General features: G+C 44.7%; 1 protein-coding gene and 1 long non-coding RNA gene across 2 annotated transcripts in view; both read left to right on the top strand.

Moving 5' to 3' along the window:
• The first annotated feature begins 9,552 nt into the window (after positions 1-9,552).
• LOC138149408 (uncharacterized) overlaps positions 9,553-17,899 on the top strand; it is an 11,639-nt gene continuing 3,292 nt past the window's right edge. The window contains exon 1 of the long non-coding RNA XR_011165314.1: positions 9,553-9,673. This is a non-coding gene — a long non-coding RNA (uncharacterized lncRNA). The remainder of the gene's footprint in view (positions 9,674-17,899) is intronic.
• Positions 9,754-12,515, top strand: CEBPB (CCAAT enhancer binding protein beta). The gene has a single exon (XM_069072403.1). It carries the CDS (start codon positions 10,489-10,491, stop codon positions 11,575-11,577), a length of 1,089 nt encoding a protein of 362 aa, XP_068928504.1. The 5' UTR covers positions 9,754-10,488; the 3' UTR covers positions 11,578-12,515.

Genomic DNA, 17,899 nt, shown 5'->3' on the forward strand with positions numbered 1-17,899 from the left:
ACTTAACCCTGTTTGCCTCAGTTTCCTCACCTGTAAAATGAGCTAGAGAAATACATGGCAAACCACTCTAGCATCTTTGCCAAGAAAACCCCAAATGGGGTCACAAAGAGTTAGAAACGACTGAAATGACTGAACAACATGTGCCATTCATATATTGTACAAGGCACTGGGGAAACAAAACCAAAATCAAATAGTCCTTGTCCTCAAGAAGCTTATATTCTACAGGGATGTATACAGTATGCACACAGATAAATCAAATAAATAAAAATCGAAGTCTTTTTGGGGTGGGTAGCACGAAATATATTAACAACTGAGGAGATCAGAAAAATCACTTTTTAAGAGACAGGAGCTGAGAAGACATTAGATGAAAACTAGGAATTCCAACTAGTAATTTGGATCTAGAGACAGAGGAATTACTGGGTTCAAATTTCAGTCCCATCACTTAATGCCTGTGGGGGTGGGGTGGGAGGAAGATTGTTGTCCTTCCTCCTTTGCTATGGAAGAGGACCCACAATATCAGGAGGCTGATATCTCGACTTGCAAATGAACGGTATTTAAGTGGGGACAGAGTTGTGCAAAGTCATCAGCCTTACTCTCTTCTCCAGTGTCATGGGAATCCAGTGGCAAAACATAAGTCAAGTAGACCAGTGATGGCCCAGTGGGCTTGGGTGGGGGTGGGGGAGGGAATAGGCATTTATCTAGCATCTACAATTTGCAGGGACTGTGTTAAGTGCTTTACAAACATCATCTCATTTGATCCTCACAACAGCTCTGGAAGGGAGGTGCTATAATCATCTCTATTTTTCAGATCAAGAAACTGAGGCAAACAAGTCAAGCGATGTGTCCAGGATTATAAATTTAGTAAGTTTACAAATTAATTCAGATCTTCCTGACTCCAGGCCCAGCCCTCTGTGTGACCCTAGGTCTATCTGAGAGGGTTGAATTAGATGACTCTAAGGGCCTTCCCTGTGATCTCTGATAGATGAGGAAATCAAGGCTCAGAGAGATTAGATGATGTTCCTGTGGTCACACAATTCCACAGTAAGTATCAGAGTCCAAGTCTGAATCCTCTGCTTTTTACAACAGGCTTTATTCTCTCAGCTTTGGGGGACGAAGATTTCCTTGACTCAGCCCAAGGGACAGCTCACGACCAGGAATGCTCCAGGTTCTATTAGGATTGTGGATGGCGATGGAAGCCAGAGCCCCTTGTTGCCAGAGAAACATCCAGGGTGGCAAAAAGTCTGAAGGACATGCTAGAGTTAGGAGATCTGGGTTTTCATCCCTGCTCTGACCTTTATGAACCATTTGACTATGAGAAGTTCCTTGACCTCTCTGAGCATGTTCCCACATTTGTAAAATGGGGATAACAATACCACACAGGTAGGGGCAAGGAAAGTGCTTTGTTGGGTGCTCTTATTGCCAGAAGGAGTGTAACTAGACTATTTAGTTGATTTCTTCCCTTGCCTTCTGTCCTTTTTGGCTGTAACCACTTTCTGGGATTCCAAGGAGCCCAGTAAGGTGGTGAACTACCTGTCCCTAGAGGCATTCAAGAAGAGGCCTATCAATTATTTGTGAGGGATGTTATAAGAAGCCAAATGACTTCGTGAACACAGCACTGGGCTTGAAGTCAGAAAGATCTAAGTTTGAATACTAATTCAGATCATTGCTAACTGTGTGATACTGGGCAGGTCACTTAATCTTAATCAGTTTCAGTTTCTTCATTCGTAAAATGGGGAAAATAAGAACACTTACCTCACAAGATTGTCGTGAAGATCAAACAAGATACAGACAAATTTTAAAGCACTATATTATACTGGGGCAACTGGGTGGTGTGGAGGATAAAGCACCAGGTCTGGAGTCAGGAAGACTCATCTCCCTGAGTTCATATCTGTCTCCAGACCCTTACTAGCGGTGTGACCCTGGGTAAGTCACTTAACCTTGTTTGCCTCAGTTTCCTCATCTGTAAAGTGAGCTGGAGAAGAAAATGACAAATCAGTCCAGTATCTTCACCAAGAAAACCCCAAATGGGGTCAAAAGAGTTGGACACGACTAAAATGAACAAAAGCAAAGTGTCATACAAATATATTAGCTTGTTCTTATGATGTTATGGTAAAAGCAGTCTGCTCCTTCAGGTAGAGGCTGGAGGAGAAGCCTTCAGCCGTCCTCTCCAAATCTGTCATTCTGTGACCAGAACTGCAAAATTCCAAACATCTGTTTTGGAATGGCAGTGCTCTTTCTTTTGGTGGAGGGCAATGTAGAAGGGTTACGAAGTCAAATTTGGATCAGAATCGAGATCAATTTGGGACCAGAACAGTCTCTTAAAGGCAAGAGGAGCATCTTAATACTCTGCTGCTATTTCCATTTCCCCTATGTCCCTGGTACAGCATAGGCTTCTCTGGTATCTTTCAAAATAGCATTGCAAAATTTTTTTTCCTCATCAACAATATATTTAATAGTCTCTATCCCCTAAAACACTGACCAATGTCAGAAACATGATAGCTGTCTTCAAATCAAGAATGTCCTTCCTAGAAGGATCCAAAGAATAAAAAATTAGGTAAGACCTGAGGGAGGGAAGGAGTGACCTTAAAATATAAAATGTCAGAGCTAGGAGGGTCCTTAGAACATAGAATGTCAGAGATGGGTTGGACCTTAGAAAATAGGATGTTAAGAGTTGGAAGTGACTTTAGTTGGAAGTGACTCCTCATTTTATAGAGGAGAAAACTAAGTCCCAGAAAGAGGTAGTGACTTGAAATAGTTTAAGGATTTTAATGGGAAAGAGAGATTAGACCAGAAGTGGGGAACTCCACCCCTGGATTAGAACTTTGTTGTGGGTTTCTACAAAGTAACTAGGACAAATGAGTGAAAACTAAAGAGGAGAAGATCTCAGTTCAGTATAGTTATCTGACAATAAAATCGTCCACCTTTTGAGGTAGTGATCTCCCTGTCACTGGAAGTGTTAATCTGGACCTAGCAGGAACATTATAAAGGGAATGATGAATTCAATTGCTGTTATTTAGTTGTTTCAGTCTGTCTGACTCTTTGTGACCCTATTTGGAACTTTCTTGGCAGAGATACTGGAGTGGTTTGCCATTTCCTTCTCCAGTTCACTTTACAGATGAGGAAACTAAGGCAAACAAAGTTAAGTGACTTGTACTGGATCACAAAGCTCGTAAGTGTCTGAGGCCTGATTTGAACTCTGCCCACTGAATGAATTCAGTAGGGCATTGGATAATATCCAAGGTTCTTTATAGTTTTAAGAACCTACAGCTTTAAGGGATGATAGAATTAGTGAAATGGTAAAGCCGCCAGGTTGGAAGAGCATTGGCCTAAAAGGCAGGAGAACAGGTTTCTGGCTCTTGTTCTTTCTTTACCTGATGTGTGACTTAGGGCAAGCCATTTACCCTCAGTTTTGCCATCTGTCAAATGGGGATAATAGTATCTATCTTATCTACCTTTAAGTGGTTTTAAGGAGAATAAATGTATGTGAACTATGTAACTTAATAAGAAGGCAGCCTCTCTCCTTTCTAGGGATGCAATGGTCAAGAGAAACAGGGTGTCTCATAAATTCTTCATCACTTCTCTGATCATTTCTCCCAGATTAGTTCTAAAAACGTTGGCAGAATTTTCATAGATCCTCAATATTCATTGCAAGACATATTTAGACAGCAGCCAGGCCAGACCCCATTTAGAATCCAGGTACCCTTCACAGGTCAGGCTTAGAATCTTCACTGGCTAGGCTTCAGACACCTACTCAGGAACTGGATTAAGAAGCAAATAAAGGAGTTTCCAGGCCCAAGAGATGCCCAGGTGATTAGGGATGTTCACTGTCAGGCCAGGGCTTTGGGAAACGAGTCTTTATAAAAACAAGGGCTTACATCACTTATGCACACAACCTCCTGTCTGGGTGAAGGTGAGGACTGTCACTATTTCACTATCTGTGGAATTCAGGCTGAGGTTCTTGAGGGAGGAGAGGCAGGAGAAAAATGGTGAGGAAGAGAGGGGCTAGATTAGGGGGGGGGTTTACTGGCTGGCTCCCAATGCAGAGGAACCAGATCAAAATGTAATGGGAAGATGTTTTACAAAATAAATAAAATACAATACAATATGATTCTATGTGACCCAAAGAGATCCTTTTCTATCTGAGTCTTACACTGTGGGGCCACACAATAGCTAAGGCCCCTTCCCCTCTGACACACCATGTTCTGTGTTCTATGCTCCTTCTCACTCTGATGTGTTATGATTCTATGGGTGTGTGTGAATGTGTATTCTATGAGTGGGAACGCTTGTTGAATGGAACTTTACACACAAAGGATGAATGCAGTATATAAGGTGCTAGGAGATCTAAGTGTTGGTTATATCCTCACCACTTGTGGTGGCTTTGAGTAGGTTGCTACACCTCTCTGGGCCTCAGTTTCTCTCTGTAAAATGGGGATAATAAAACCCCTCAGGATCACTGAGGATATTTATATAGCACTATAAGGTTTTCAAAGTACTTTATATAGATTATCTCATTTGATTATTAAAATGATTTTATGAATTATGATTATTATTAGGCCCATTTTATAGATGAGGAAATTGAAGCTCAGAAGTTAACTTAATCATAGGCCCACAATTAGTAAGCATTAGAAGTGGGAATTTGAACTCAGGACTCTCTCCTGATTCCAACAGTCTTTTCCACTAAAGCCATAATCATGAGATTATTGATATGGGGCAGCTAGGTGGTGAAGTAGATAGAGGGCTGAACTTGGAGTCAGGAAGACTCATCTTCCTGGGTGCAAATCTGGCCTCAGACACTTACTAGCTGTATGACCCTGGGCAAGTCATTTAACCTTATTTGCCTCAGTTTCCTCATCTGTAAAATGAGCTAGAGAAGGAAATGGCAAATCACTCCAGCATCTTTGCCAAGAAAACCCCAAATGGGGTCACACAGAATCAGACATGACTGAAAATGACTGAACAACAACACGGCTATAAAGGTGCTTTGAAATGTACAATTCACTACATCAAAGCAAGAAAATGTAGATGCTGTGTATCAATGGCGACAACCTAAGAGATGTCATTGCCTCTTTTTGACAACTAACATAACTGCAGAATAGAAGAGTTCTAAGGCACCTCAGAATATAGACTATAAGCCATAGAGGTCCTAGAGACCATTTAACCAAATCCTATCATGTTAACAATGAGAAACTTGAAGCTTAGGGGAGGGAAAGCAAGAAGTAGGGAATAAGTATTTATTTAAGTGTCAGGCACTATTGACAAATTTGATTCTCTCAGTTCTCAGAGGTAGTAACATTATTATCCCTATGCTACAGCTGAGGAAACTTGCTAAGTGACTTGCCCAGGGTCACATAGCTAATGTGTTCAGGTCTGAGTTCTCCTGACTCCAGACCTGGATGTTCCATTTATCTGCCCATGTGACTTGCCCAGGATCACACTGCTGAATTAGTGGTAGAGACTTGAACTCAGGCATTCTTTCTTTTTTATGTAATTTTTTTTCTTTTGTGGAGGGGGAAGGCAAGGCATTTGGGGTTGTGACTTGCCCAAGGTCACATAGCTAGTAAGTGTTAAGTGTCTGAGGCTGGATTTGAACTCAGGTCCTACTGACTCCAGAGCCAGTACTGTATTCACTGTGCCGCCAAGCTGCCCCAACTCAGGCATCCTTTCTCCCAGTCCAGTGCTCCTTCCACTATAAGATGCTGTCTCACACCTTGACCTGCCTCAGTCCAGTCTTCCATGGAAGAGAAGAGGTCAAAGACTTGAAAGGAGGAAAGAAATTCAACAGTCACCCATCCTGGGTCCCTTCTAGGAGCTAACTTGTCTGGGTGGCTTTCTGAAAGACCCTCCCTTGGAGAGTGGATCTGGGAAAATTCCTTGAATAGGTGACAAGCTGTCTGATTCATCAGAATCTTAGTGCAGCTCAACTCTTTGATTCTCAGGGTATAGTAGTTTCCAAATCAACATTTGTTGTTATCAAGGAAAACCTTGAAAGGAGAGAGAAGGGAAAGTATGAGATAGTAAGAGCCTTGAATTTGGAGTCAGGGCACATGAATTTCAGTTACAGGACCATGTGTGACCATGGGCAAGTAATTTCTCCTTACTGGGGCATAGTTTCCTTCTCTTTAAGATGGGGGAATCAGTATATGTCCAATAATTGTGGGATGTACGAACAAATTGCAGGATATGAATGTAATGAAATGAGATGTAATTGCACCATAAAAATGATAATTATCAGGAATGTGAAGAAATATGGGAAGACATAAAATGATGCAAAGTGAAGGGAACAGAATCATAAGAATATATAATGAATCATAAGAAATATATAAATATATAACCACTATGTAAAAAAATCATGGCAACCAAATAAAAATGTACAGAATAAAAAGAGATCTAAAGAGAACATGGAAGCAAAGGGGATACTCTTTGTTTTGATAAATTAATGTGCATATTTTTAAAACCAATGTAAGCAACTTGGACTTTGTAATTTACAAAAAACTTTCATATGCAGTATCTCATTTGACCCTCAAAACTATGTGAGTTCAGCAGGTATCAGAAGAATGTCAATTTCTCTAGGGTAGAGAAGGCTTTATTTTTGTCTTTTCATTCTCAGTGCCTTGCACAGTTATCTACCACCTAGCAGACATTTAATAAATGTTGAATTCTTTTGTCTACAATAATTTTATATTTTGTTTGAGTATAATATTTTATTTGAGTTAATAGTTATGAAGTTTAGAATAAACTTTAAAATTAAAAAAGTAGAGTGAAGGGATTGGACTAAGTTTTATCTTTCAGTCCTGACATTCTATGCTCCCTTTTAACTCTGACAGTACATCCTTTTGCATTTCTGACAATCTATAGTCTAAGATCCACTATGATTGTATTATGTCACAAAGAAGTAATATATTTTGAAAAGTGTTGTTGACTGGTGACAGTCCAGGGCAAAATAGTAACAACAACACTGGCATTAGATTTTATGATTTACAGAGTGCTTTGCAGAGATTACTTAATTTGAGCTTCATAATTAAATGAAACAAAACAGATATTATTCCATTTCGAGTTAAAATTGTTTATTCTGAATTTGAACACCAAAAAAGAACATTTCTATGTATACAGAACACAAAAAAGATTCTACATGAAACCATAAATCACTATTTCATACTTCATGATTTAAAAAAAGTATATTATAAATTCTACATGTTTATTTTTTAAACTGTCTTGCTTGTCATTGTTTTTCCACATTACAGATGATCATACCAACGACCTGGCCAATGTCATACAGCTAGTAAGTGGCAGAGTAGGGACTCAAATCCAGGCTTTCTGATGCTGAATCCGGAGCTCTCTGCACTATATGACACCTTTTTTGTATAACCGTTTCAGGTTGTTGTTGTTTTTTAACTTCGGCCTCTTGCCTGGGTCAGGTGCAATTGTTCCATTTGTGGAACTCCAGGGACAGTTCTGCCCTCTGGCCTCCCAACCTCTCTCAAGGCTGTGGAGAGGCCCTGAAAAATTTTCAGGCTCATCCAGTTGATCTGTCCCCAGGCTCCTGAGATGTCATTTTTCCACCAGCACTAACAGGGCAAAGATCACTGAAGGAGCAGATAAACCAGGGCTTGAGCAACTCCTTGCAGGGGTGAGGGCCTGGGGGTGTTGGGTCAGGGGTCATCAACAAATAAGCCTGTATGAATGTATGCATGTGAATGTCTGGGGTGTGTGTAGTGGGGAAGGGTTTGTGGGAGGGTTTTAGTAGGAGGGAAGAAGACACATTGGACAGCTTGGTCCTAGGCCGATGGAGGGAGTTGTCCAAAACATGAACAATGCTAGGGCTATCATGAAGTTATAGCTTTGCCAGCTAACCAGAATTCACTAACGTCTCATGGACAATTCCAGCAAGGGAAATGAACTAGGCAGGAAATCAGCTGTAGAACCAGAGAATGTCATCCAGAAGGGCCCTTAGAACATAAAAACTATGAGGAACTATAGAACTCATGATGTTAAAGCTGGAATAAAACTTAGAAGTGTCCCCACAATCCCATTTTGTTGGTAAGAAAACTGAGGCTCAGAGATAAGTGACTTACTCAGGATCATATAGTGAGTGCTAGTGGCACAGTTGACCAGAACCTGGATCTCCTGACTTCCAGCCCAATATCTGTTCCTCTTCTTCACCTTCCCCCCAACTATGCTACCTTCATTTTCTTAAGTAGCCTCCCCCAAGCAAGCCTGTCACATACTCTGAATGGCAGGTCATTTAGCAGGGGCTTCCGGAAAAGGCCCTTTTTTCAAGGAGAGGAATAGTTTAAGATGAAAGAAATTAAGCCAGAGTGGTGAGTCAAAGTCTCCTTTGTGACTGTCTATACTTTTCCAGTGCCCAAGTCATTTAACTAGGATAGGTTCTGGGCAGTGGGGAATTTCATTCCTGTCCCAGGTTAGAAGAATAAAGAGAGGAAAACTGCTCTGTTCTTTCTAGTAACCTGGGAGTTCTGTGGGGTTCAGGGTCAGGGGATAATGGGTGCCATTTCTATTTTCAAGGGGGCTTGGAATAAACACGGGCAGACTAAGTCAAAGAATTTCTTGAACTTCCCAGATTTAAGAGGGAAGGCATTGAATGGCAGCTAAATAGAATCAGGGGCTCCTCTTCCCCTTTAAGGGAGTCATGGCTTCTTCCCCATTGCTCTTTGCTAGCCTCTGATCTCTTCTCTCCCCTGGGAAGTGCTGAGACCTTCCAAATTAACCTGTTTCAGAAACAAGTCTTTCTTTCCCTGTGTTCACTTTCCCCCAGGTAGGAAGGCCTGGCTAGATGTAAGGGGGAGAACTGTAGGTGGAGGAATATTACTTTGGACCTGGAAGGGACTTTAGGACAGCTAGTACATGTCTCTCATTTTACAGTTGAAGAAGCTGAGGATCTGGAAGTTACTGTGGTAGAGTGGAAAGATCATTGGTTTGGAGCCAGAATATCTGAGTTCAAGTTCCATAAGTCTCATTTTTTTTTCTCTGTAAAATGAGGAAGCTGAGCTAAAATCCTCTGGCTTGCTGGTTCTCGAATCCAGATCTTTAGTCATTCTCAGATTATTTGCCTTGCATAGGAGACCCCAGTCCAAAAGCTAACACTGAGGCTGGTTCCTGGTGGGAGACCACCAATCTAGGGGATGGCCAGTACACGTAGAGCACCTCACTCACCCAGGTGGGTGCCCTGGACCAGACTTGCACATAAGCTCGCACTTATGGATGTCCTACAATCTATCCCCAAGAATACCCCCTCAAGTTTTCGGCTCCCCAGATTGGGAGGAGTACTGGGGGTTTCAGTCGGAAGGTGGGTTGGAGGTGGAAGTGAAGAAAGAGAATATTGACAGCTTCGAGGGAGGGGACCAAGGGATCCGAGCTGCAGGTGCAGTGGGAGGTGGGAACAAAGCACCGAACAGAGATAGAGCTGCCTTGGGTGGGAGAGAGAAGCTCCGGTGAAGGGCCAGATCGTGGCGGTGGCCGGATCTCAACCCCAGAGTCTCTGCTCGCCCACCCCACCGCAGGCGGGGGGCGGAGGGTGGTGGGTGGGGCTGGGCGGGGCGGGGAGCGCAAACCTTTGGAGAGTCAAAGAGGGGCAGGGTCGCAAGCAAAGACCCTTGCAGGAGTGGGAGGTTCGGAAATCCTCGGCCCCTTTCAGGAGGGAGACCTAGGGGTGGAGGTAAGATCTACATGGGGCTTAGATCTAGGGGACTGTGGAATGGTGGTGTGTATTTGTGTGTGTGAGAGAGAAAAAGAGAGAATGTGTGTGTGTGTGTGTGTGTGTGTGTGTGTGTGTGTGTGTGTGTGTTCTTTAGAAGGGGGCGGGGCCGCACCTCCCCCCAGCCTCTCCCTTGGGATGGGAGCTGGGGCGCACGCGATAGCTCCACGGGTAGTACGCTGGACCCCCAAAACGCACATCTCTGATTTTGTTCTCTTCCTTGGGTTGCGGGGCCAGTTCGTGGCGCTAGGATCGCAGGGAGCTTTTTGGTGGTGGTGGCGGCTGCAGGGGGAGCAGGGGAAGCGGCGGCCCGGCATGCGCGGCTTGGGGCAGGCTGCCAGCTGTGACGCAGCCTATGGGCCGTTGCTAAGGGCCGCCTTTATAAATAACCGGCGAGCGAGAAACTTTAGCAAGTCACAGCCGCGCACGGGACCCGGAGGGACCAGATGGTCCGGAGCAGCAACAGCCACAGCCACGGTAACAGCGGCCAAAGCAGCTACAGCAGCAGCAGCAGTGCCGAGCGCCGCAGAAGTCCACCCCAACACGGTGTACCGGACCCAGGCAGCAGTGACAGCAGAGCTCCAGGGGATCCCAGAACGCCTGGCCCAGCCTAAGCCAGAAAGCAGCCTCCGTCTCTGAGCCGGAGGATTGCAGCGGCCGGGGCGGAGGGGGGCCGCGAAAATCATCAAGCCAAGCCCCCTGCCCCAGCCTGCTCCCTTCCCCCTCCCCCCCCTTTCTCCCTCCCCCTTCCCCTTCCTCTCTCTCCCTTTGCTTTCATGCAACGCCTGGTGTCCTGGGACCCAACATGCCTCCCTTTGCAGCCTCCGGCCTTTAAATCCATGGAAGTGGCGAACTTCTACTACGAGGCGGACTGTATAGCTCCTTTCAAGCTGCACCCGCCCCGGCCCGGGGGCCGTTCTATGAGCGAGCTCAGCATCGGCGACCACGAAAGAGCCATAGACTTCAGCCCCTACCTGGACCCGCTGGGCGCCCAGCAGCCTCAGCAGCCGCCGCCGCCTCCCCCAGCAGCGGGGGGGAACTTCGAGCCGGCTCCTCCCGCCTCCTCCGCCGCCTCCGCCTCCTCCGCTCCCGCCTCCTCCGGCCACCCCCACGCGCACCCTCCTCATCCCCCCCACCACCACGATTTCCTTTCTGACCTCTTCGCGGACGACTACGCCAAAGGCAGCGGCTCCGTTTGCAAGAAGCCGCCGGGCCCAGACTACAGCTACCTGAGCCTGGGCCGGCTCGCTCAACAGGGCGCTAGCAAAGGCGGCTTGCACCCTCCGGGCTGCTTCACGCCCCTTCAGCCGCCTCCACCACTGCCACCGCCGGGGGCAGGCGAGCTCAAGGCCGAACCCGGTTTCGACTCGGTGGCGGACTCGGTGCCTTGCAAAAGAAAAGAGGACTCGGCGACGGGGCCGGGCGGGGGCATGTCCGCCGGCTCGCCCTATGCCATGCGCTCCTACCTGGGCTACCAGTCAGTACCGAGCGGTAGTAGCGGCAACCTGTCCACGTCGTCTTCCTCTAGTCCCCCCGGTACCCCGAACCCGACGGAGGGCAAGGCCGGAGGCTGCTACCCGGGCGGCCCGACCCCGCTGCCACCCAAGAGCAAGGCCAAGAAGAGCGTGGATAAGCACAGCGACGAGTACAAGATCCGCCGGGAGCGCAACAACATCGCGGTGCGTAAGAGCCGGGACAAAGCCAAGATGCGCAACTTGGAAACGCAGCACAAAGTGCTGGAGCTGACTGCGGAGAACGAGAGACTGCAAAAGAAGGTGGAGCAGTTGTCCCGAGAGCTGAGCACACTTAGGAACTTGTTCAAACAGCTGCCCGAGCCCTTGCTGGCCTCCTCTGGACACTGTTAGCCCAGCGGCCCTCTGGGGGCCCCAGCCGCCGCCACCGCGGGGAGGCCTCTAGCCCTTACGGCCCGCCCCCCTCTAGGACACTTGGTCGGGGGGAAACTTGGGGTGATCGTATCTGGCAACCACTGATGGCCACATCTGGAGACTGCTAGCCTCAGGACTGTTTGCTTGAAGCTCCCGGGTGGGACAGACCTATCAGAAAGGAGAGAAAGGGCAGAGACTCGAAGATTTGTTGGGTGTTTGTGTGGGGAGAGGAGGAGAATGGTAGGTTGTTTTCGGAAAGAGCTGCTGGGTTTTTTTTAGGTTCTTGTTTGAGTGAGGGCCTGGCGAGGGTGGCACCACCGACCTCCGCTGTACCCCAGTCCTCTCCGCTCCCCCTTGACCCTCCGTCATCCAAACAACCCCCTTGTCAGAGCCTTCACATATTCCTTTTCCCGTCAACCCCCGGCGACGTTTGCAAAACTTCTGCACCTTGTCTGGTTGACGAATTGGCTTTCTTGTTGGTAATTTTATTATTTTATATATATATATATATTTTTTCCCCACCCACCAAATGTTCAGATCGGGGAATCTCTGCGAATTTAAGGCATAGTGTTATTTAAAAAACCAGAAATTATGTATATATACACAACATATGTATATATATATATACACACACACACAGATATAGTCGAACGAAGAAGGGGGGCGGCGGGCAGGCAAACAGAAAGTGAGTGATGCAATCTTTAAACATGGCTGGGAACGACTGTGTACACAACTGATGTAACCACGTGTAACTGTCAGTCATGGATTGAGTAATCTGTTAAAGATGTTCCTACGTTTTTTTATTATAAAGAATAATCTATTTCTATAAGGAAAGAGGCATCTGTATATTTTGGGATCTCTGCGTTTGAAGCATTAATAATGAACAATTTTAATAAACTTTTGCGTCTAGTAAAAGATCCTTGGGGGGGCAGTGGTTTGCTTTTTTGAATTTTTTTTTTCTTGAAAGTCTCCTTCCTCACCTCCTCCCTCCTCCTCCTCCCTTTAAGGCCTTTGGGTTTGGGGGACTTTGAGATAGGTCTCAAGGAAGTGGTTGAAGGCAGCTGTTTTCAAGGACAGAGCAGCTTGCTAGAGGCTGGGCTTTGAATGACTCAGCAGAATTATGGTAGGAGCCCGGGTGACCCACGGGGCTGTGTGGAATTGGTCTTTGGAGAGCAGTTCCCCTCCTCTGCAGTGGGTGTCTTCGACCTCAGAGCTTCCTCATTCTGGGGGGGATTTGTTAGAGAGGGAGGTGTAGAAGCAGAGACACAGAGAGAATGGGGGATGGGATAGGATAGTGGAGTGGTGGGGAGGATGGAAAGGGGCGGGGCTATCTAACCTGTGGTCCAATCACAAGAAATTCTGTCTTTGCTCCTCCAGCCACAGAACAGGGGGCTAAGTAAGGAGCGTGTGGGTAAAGGGGAATTGACCGAGATTCCTATCCCCCGTCGACTCAAAAAGAGACTTGGGGAGAGGGAAGAGTGGCAGCTTGGTTTTCTTTGCTGAATCACAGGGCCGACGCTGGGACCAGAAGGGCCAGAGCATAGAGAGAGGGAGGGGGAGGGAAAGCAGCAAGTTTTGCCTTGGGCTTGAAGGTTTAATGATGTGACATACTGTTGAGCTAGAGCCGTGCCCAAAAGTGGGGAACAAACTTTTTGAAAAAGACTTCAGAGAATCATATATATTAGAGCTGGCAGGAACCTTATCGATCATCCATCTAGTCCAATGCTATTTTAGGGGAAGGGGGTCTGCCCCCTTCTCTATCCAAATAAGACCCAAAGAAAAGTGATTTCCAAGGTCACACTATGCCGGTAACCGAGCCACTAGTCTCCAGGTCTCTTGATTCCTAGTTTAATGCTACTTTTAAGTTTGCCTTTGTGTTGGGGGAGGGGAGGGAGGGTCTGGGAAATTAGTAAAGTTGCTTGTTTGTGGCATTTGTGTGAAAATGTGTATACTTGTGGGACGAGGAAGCCTAGGCCAGAAACAAAGTAGAGGAGGTGGGAGGAAGAAATAGCAGTCGTTTGCTAGATTACCTTCCCCATCCCAGTTTCCTCCTCTCCTCCTCCCTTTTCCTACTCCTTCCTTTTAAAGGCCTCAATCCAGGGTTGAAGCACCCAGAGGGAAAATGAGACTTTTGAAAGACTTTGTATTTTGTCCTCCCATGTCTAACTCCAAATTCGGGCTTGTCTCCTTTAGTCACCAGGAGATCCAAAGGGGAGGGAAGGGAAACAGAGTTTACTACATAATCTATGGGTGTGGGTGACACCTGTTACCATAGGCTCACTGAATGTTAGAGAGCTGGAAGGGGCCTTGGAACATAGGATATAACATTAGAGTTGAAAAGACCCTAGTTGAAGTCACCTAGCCCAACCCTCTCACTTTATAAAGGAGAAAACTGATGTAGCCTCATCCTGATAGAGATTTGGGGTTGTATTTGGATTTGGATTCAGTTTGGAACTGGATTTGGATCTCAGCTCTGCTACTTATTGGGTGATATTGAGCAAGTCATTTTCCATCTTGGGGCCTCAGTTTCCTCATTTGTAAGATAGAGGGTTGGGCTAGATCAGGGGTTCTTAAGATTTTTTTTGGTAACAGACCCTTTGGGCAGTTTGGTGAACTCTGTGGTTCCCTTCTCTGAATAATTTTTTAATATATCAAATTAAATACATAGGATTTTAAAAGGAAGACAATTATCTTGAAATACAGTTATCAAAATATTAAAAAAAACCAAACTAAATAGATTCACAGACCCCAGGTTAAGAACTCTTGGCTAGATGAACTCTAAGGACTCTTCCAGCTCTGACATTTTGTGATCCAGGCATCTCAGAGTGCCTTGGCTTCACAGATAGCAAGTTTGTGGCACTTATATCAGTAGCTGCTTAGAAACCCAAAGAAGGAGCTGGGCTGATTCAAAGGAGCCAGCAATGTCTGAAGACAGAAACATGTTCTGTCCTCACCCTTCCTGGAGCTATAGTGCCTTTCATTCAAAGCCAATATCATGGCTGTTCAGGGTTCCCCCTGTAATGATGGAGGCATTGGACTTTTGAAGTCCTAAGATCCTAATTGAGATCCTGACCCTGCTACTTATTAACCATGTGACTTTAGGCAAGTCTCTCCCCCTTTCTTGGACTCAGTTGCCTCATCTGTAAAATGAGAGGGGTTGGTCTAGCTTAAAGGTGTTGAAAGAGGTAGGGCCTTATGGGACCTGTGACAGTCCCAATTATGTCCAGAACCAGATTCAGATGTAATTGGTAAATTTTTTTTTTTTTGCTTTTTGGAGGGCAATTGGGGTTAAGTAACTTGCCCAAGGTTACACAGCTAGTTTTTTTGTGTGTGGGTGTTAAGTGTCTGAGGCTGGAACCGAACTCAGGTCCTCCTGACTCCAGGGCCGGCACTCTATTCACTGTGTCACCTAGCCTCCCAATTGGTAAATATTCAACAAAATAAATAAAAACACAATAAAAATAGAGAGTATTACATTTTTAAACTAAGTTGATATGCAGCCCACAAGGGATCCCTGAGTATGGATTAGTGGCCTGCATTTGTATTTGAGTTTGGGCTAGATCATCTTACTGGTCCCTTCTGACACCCCATGATTGTAAGAATTCTTTACCTTGGACCTCCTGAACCACCAGCCAGCTCTGGCTCTGGAGAGCTTCCAGTAATTCTCTGCTCATGCCTCCCGAGGCCCCTGTTGCCTCACTCTGCAAGCTAACAGCAAAATTTCCCAGTGCTCCCGCTAAAACTTGCCACCATGTACTGAAAAGTTTTCCTTTCCTTCCTGTCCCCTGAATAGCTCCAGGCTTCAAATTTGCACATGTGGCCTCTATCTCTAGTCCGTTAATTCTTTCTAGGCCCAACATTTGCAGAGTAGTAGAGAATGCTGTCAGTCAATAAGTAAATGTTTACTGAGTACCTTCTATGTACAAGTCACTGTAGGGGATACTAGAACAGAAATGAGAAAATTGCAGGTCTTAGCATGGGAAATGACTTTAAAAAATATAAACATATAGACATAAAAATGACTTTTAAAATAATCACTTAATAGAATTATAGCTTTTACTTCTATGGTACTCTCTGGTATACAAAGTTCTTTCCTTATAATAACTTTGTGAGTTTGAAGTTTAATTCAAATTGCAGTTGTTTAAAAGTACAATTGAAAGTCTTATTTGCCCCCATTTTACAGATGAAGAAAGTGAGGTTCAGAGGGAGTGGAATAAATTCCTAGGTTCATATATAGAGTGTGAAAATTGGAAGGAACATTAGAGAACATGCACAACCCTCTCATTTTGCACATCAGGAAACTGAGGAACAGTTACCCAAGGCTACTGTTAGTAGAATAATTGAGACCTGAACCTAGGTCCCGTTTCTCTAGTCCTTTTTTTTTTTTAACTGTTTCACACACTGTTATATCTAGAAGGAACATTAGGAATCATCTAGTTCAGCCTCCTTTATTTGATAATTCAGGAAAATAACTTCTTAAGTTGTATATAGTATTTACTATTTACTTGTTGTATGGCTATTTACTAAAGCTCACACTAGAACCCAGGTCTCATGATTTCCCTTCCATCATTCTCTCTACTAATTTATGCTGCCTCTTAGGATATCTTGTGTCCCAGATTTCAGGGTACACATAGTTTGGTTGTGTCTTTTAGACACACTATTGTTTATTTTCCTGGAGTCAAATGTAAACTCATTAAGCAATAGTGAATGTTCATAGAGCTGGGTCTGTAAGATGCCACAGTACAAATAACTGACCTTATAAGAGATTCCAGAAACTCATGCTCTCAGGCCACTGGCAAAATACATCTTGTTCAAAATGAAACTAGTGTTCCCTGCTAGTGCTAGTAAACAGAAACTGGCTTCCTATATTACTCAGGCACTACTACTTCTGCTAACTAACATTAATATAACCCTTATGTGCTAGGCACTGTGCTAAATGCTTTATAATTATTATCTCCTTTTGTCCTTATAAACTCTGGGAGGTAGATACTATCCCCCTCTTTACAGATGAGGAAACTGAGGCAAACAGGTTAAGTGACTTGCCTAGGGTCAGATAGCAATTAAGTGTCTGAGCTGGATTTGAACTCAGATCTTTCTGACTCCAGGCTCATTGTTCTATCCACTGCATCACCTCTATGCCTCACTAGGATATTTGGGCATCACACATGTTAGGTCCTGAGAGAGTGAAAACCATTTTACAAGTTCAAGACCAATCCTCCAATACAGTTCTCCTACTGATTCCCCCAAAAGTCAGTCTTGAACCATAACAGAACTTCCAATATGTTGTAACATTGTAGTCCTCAATGCTTTTATCTATTAAACTAAAGAATTGAGTTAGATCTTTAAGATTCCTTCTCACTCTGACATTCTACATCTTATACCCTAAAGGTCTTTGTACTTCTGACATTCCATGTTCTAGGATCCCTTCAAGTTATGTTATTTTATGTTCTAAGGTTCTTTGGCATATTCTGCTGTTCTATAGAATAGAATCTCAGGTCTCAGAGCTGGAGGAGAACTCATCTAGCCCAACTTCTGCCTCACCAAGAATTCCTTCTACATCCTCCCTAGAAAGTAGTCATCCAGCCTTGCTTATGTGCCCCTTGAGGCAGCTAGTTTTGCTTTTGGACAGCTCTAAATGTTAGGAAATTTTTCTTTCCATCAGGGCCTAAATCTGCTTCTACAACTCCCACACATTGCTCCTAGCTCTGCCCTCTGAAACAGAGGGGAAAAAAGTCCTCCTCCAAGTGACAACTCTTCCCTTTCTAGCTCTGACATTTGATGTTCTATGTTCTAAGTTCCCTCTCAGCTCTGACATTCTATGAGCCAATTTCAAAATGAAGACTGGAGGTGGACCTATTTTAAGCACATATGTACACATGTAAAAATCTAGATTTACAAAGATGATAAACTGAGGGGTGATTATTTGCTGAATAGAACAGGATTCACTGTAGGATTCCTATAAATAGCAAGCTCTCCTAGGGTTCTTAAAATAGGAATTGACTTACATGCAGCTTTTTAGGAACACATTTATTATATAAAGCTAGGTACCCCAATTACAAGCTCCTTTACAAATTTCCCTATTCCATATATATTTCATAATTTCTTTTTCCTTCTCCCCTCCGCCCTTTCCTTTCTTTTCCTTTCCTCTTTTTGTTCTCTTCTTCAATGCCTTTCCTTTCTCTTCCCTTCCCTTTTCTTCTTCCTTCCTTCCTTCCTTCCTTCCTTCCTTCCTTCTTGCACCCGTTAGGAGAGAGAGAGAGAGACACAGACAGGCTTATCTTCTTTCCATTGTCCTTCTCTC

Source organism: Petaurus breviceps, unplaced genomic scaffold, assembly GCF_028583685.1.
Source record: "Petaurus breviceps papuanus isolate PSGF00001 unplaced genomic scaffold, PetGlider_PUasm1.0 90847, whole genome shotgun sequence".
Taxonomy (NCBI): domain Eukaryota; kingdom Metazoa; phylum Chordata; class Mammalia; order Diprotodontia; family Petauridae; genus Petaurus; species Petaurus breviceps.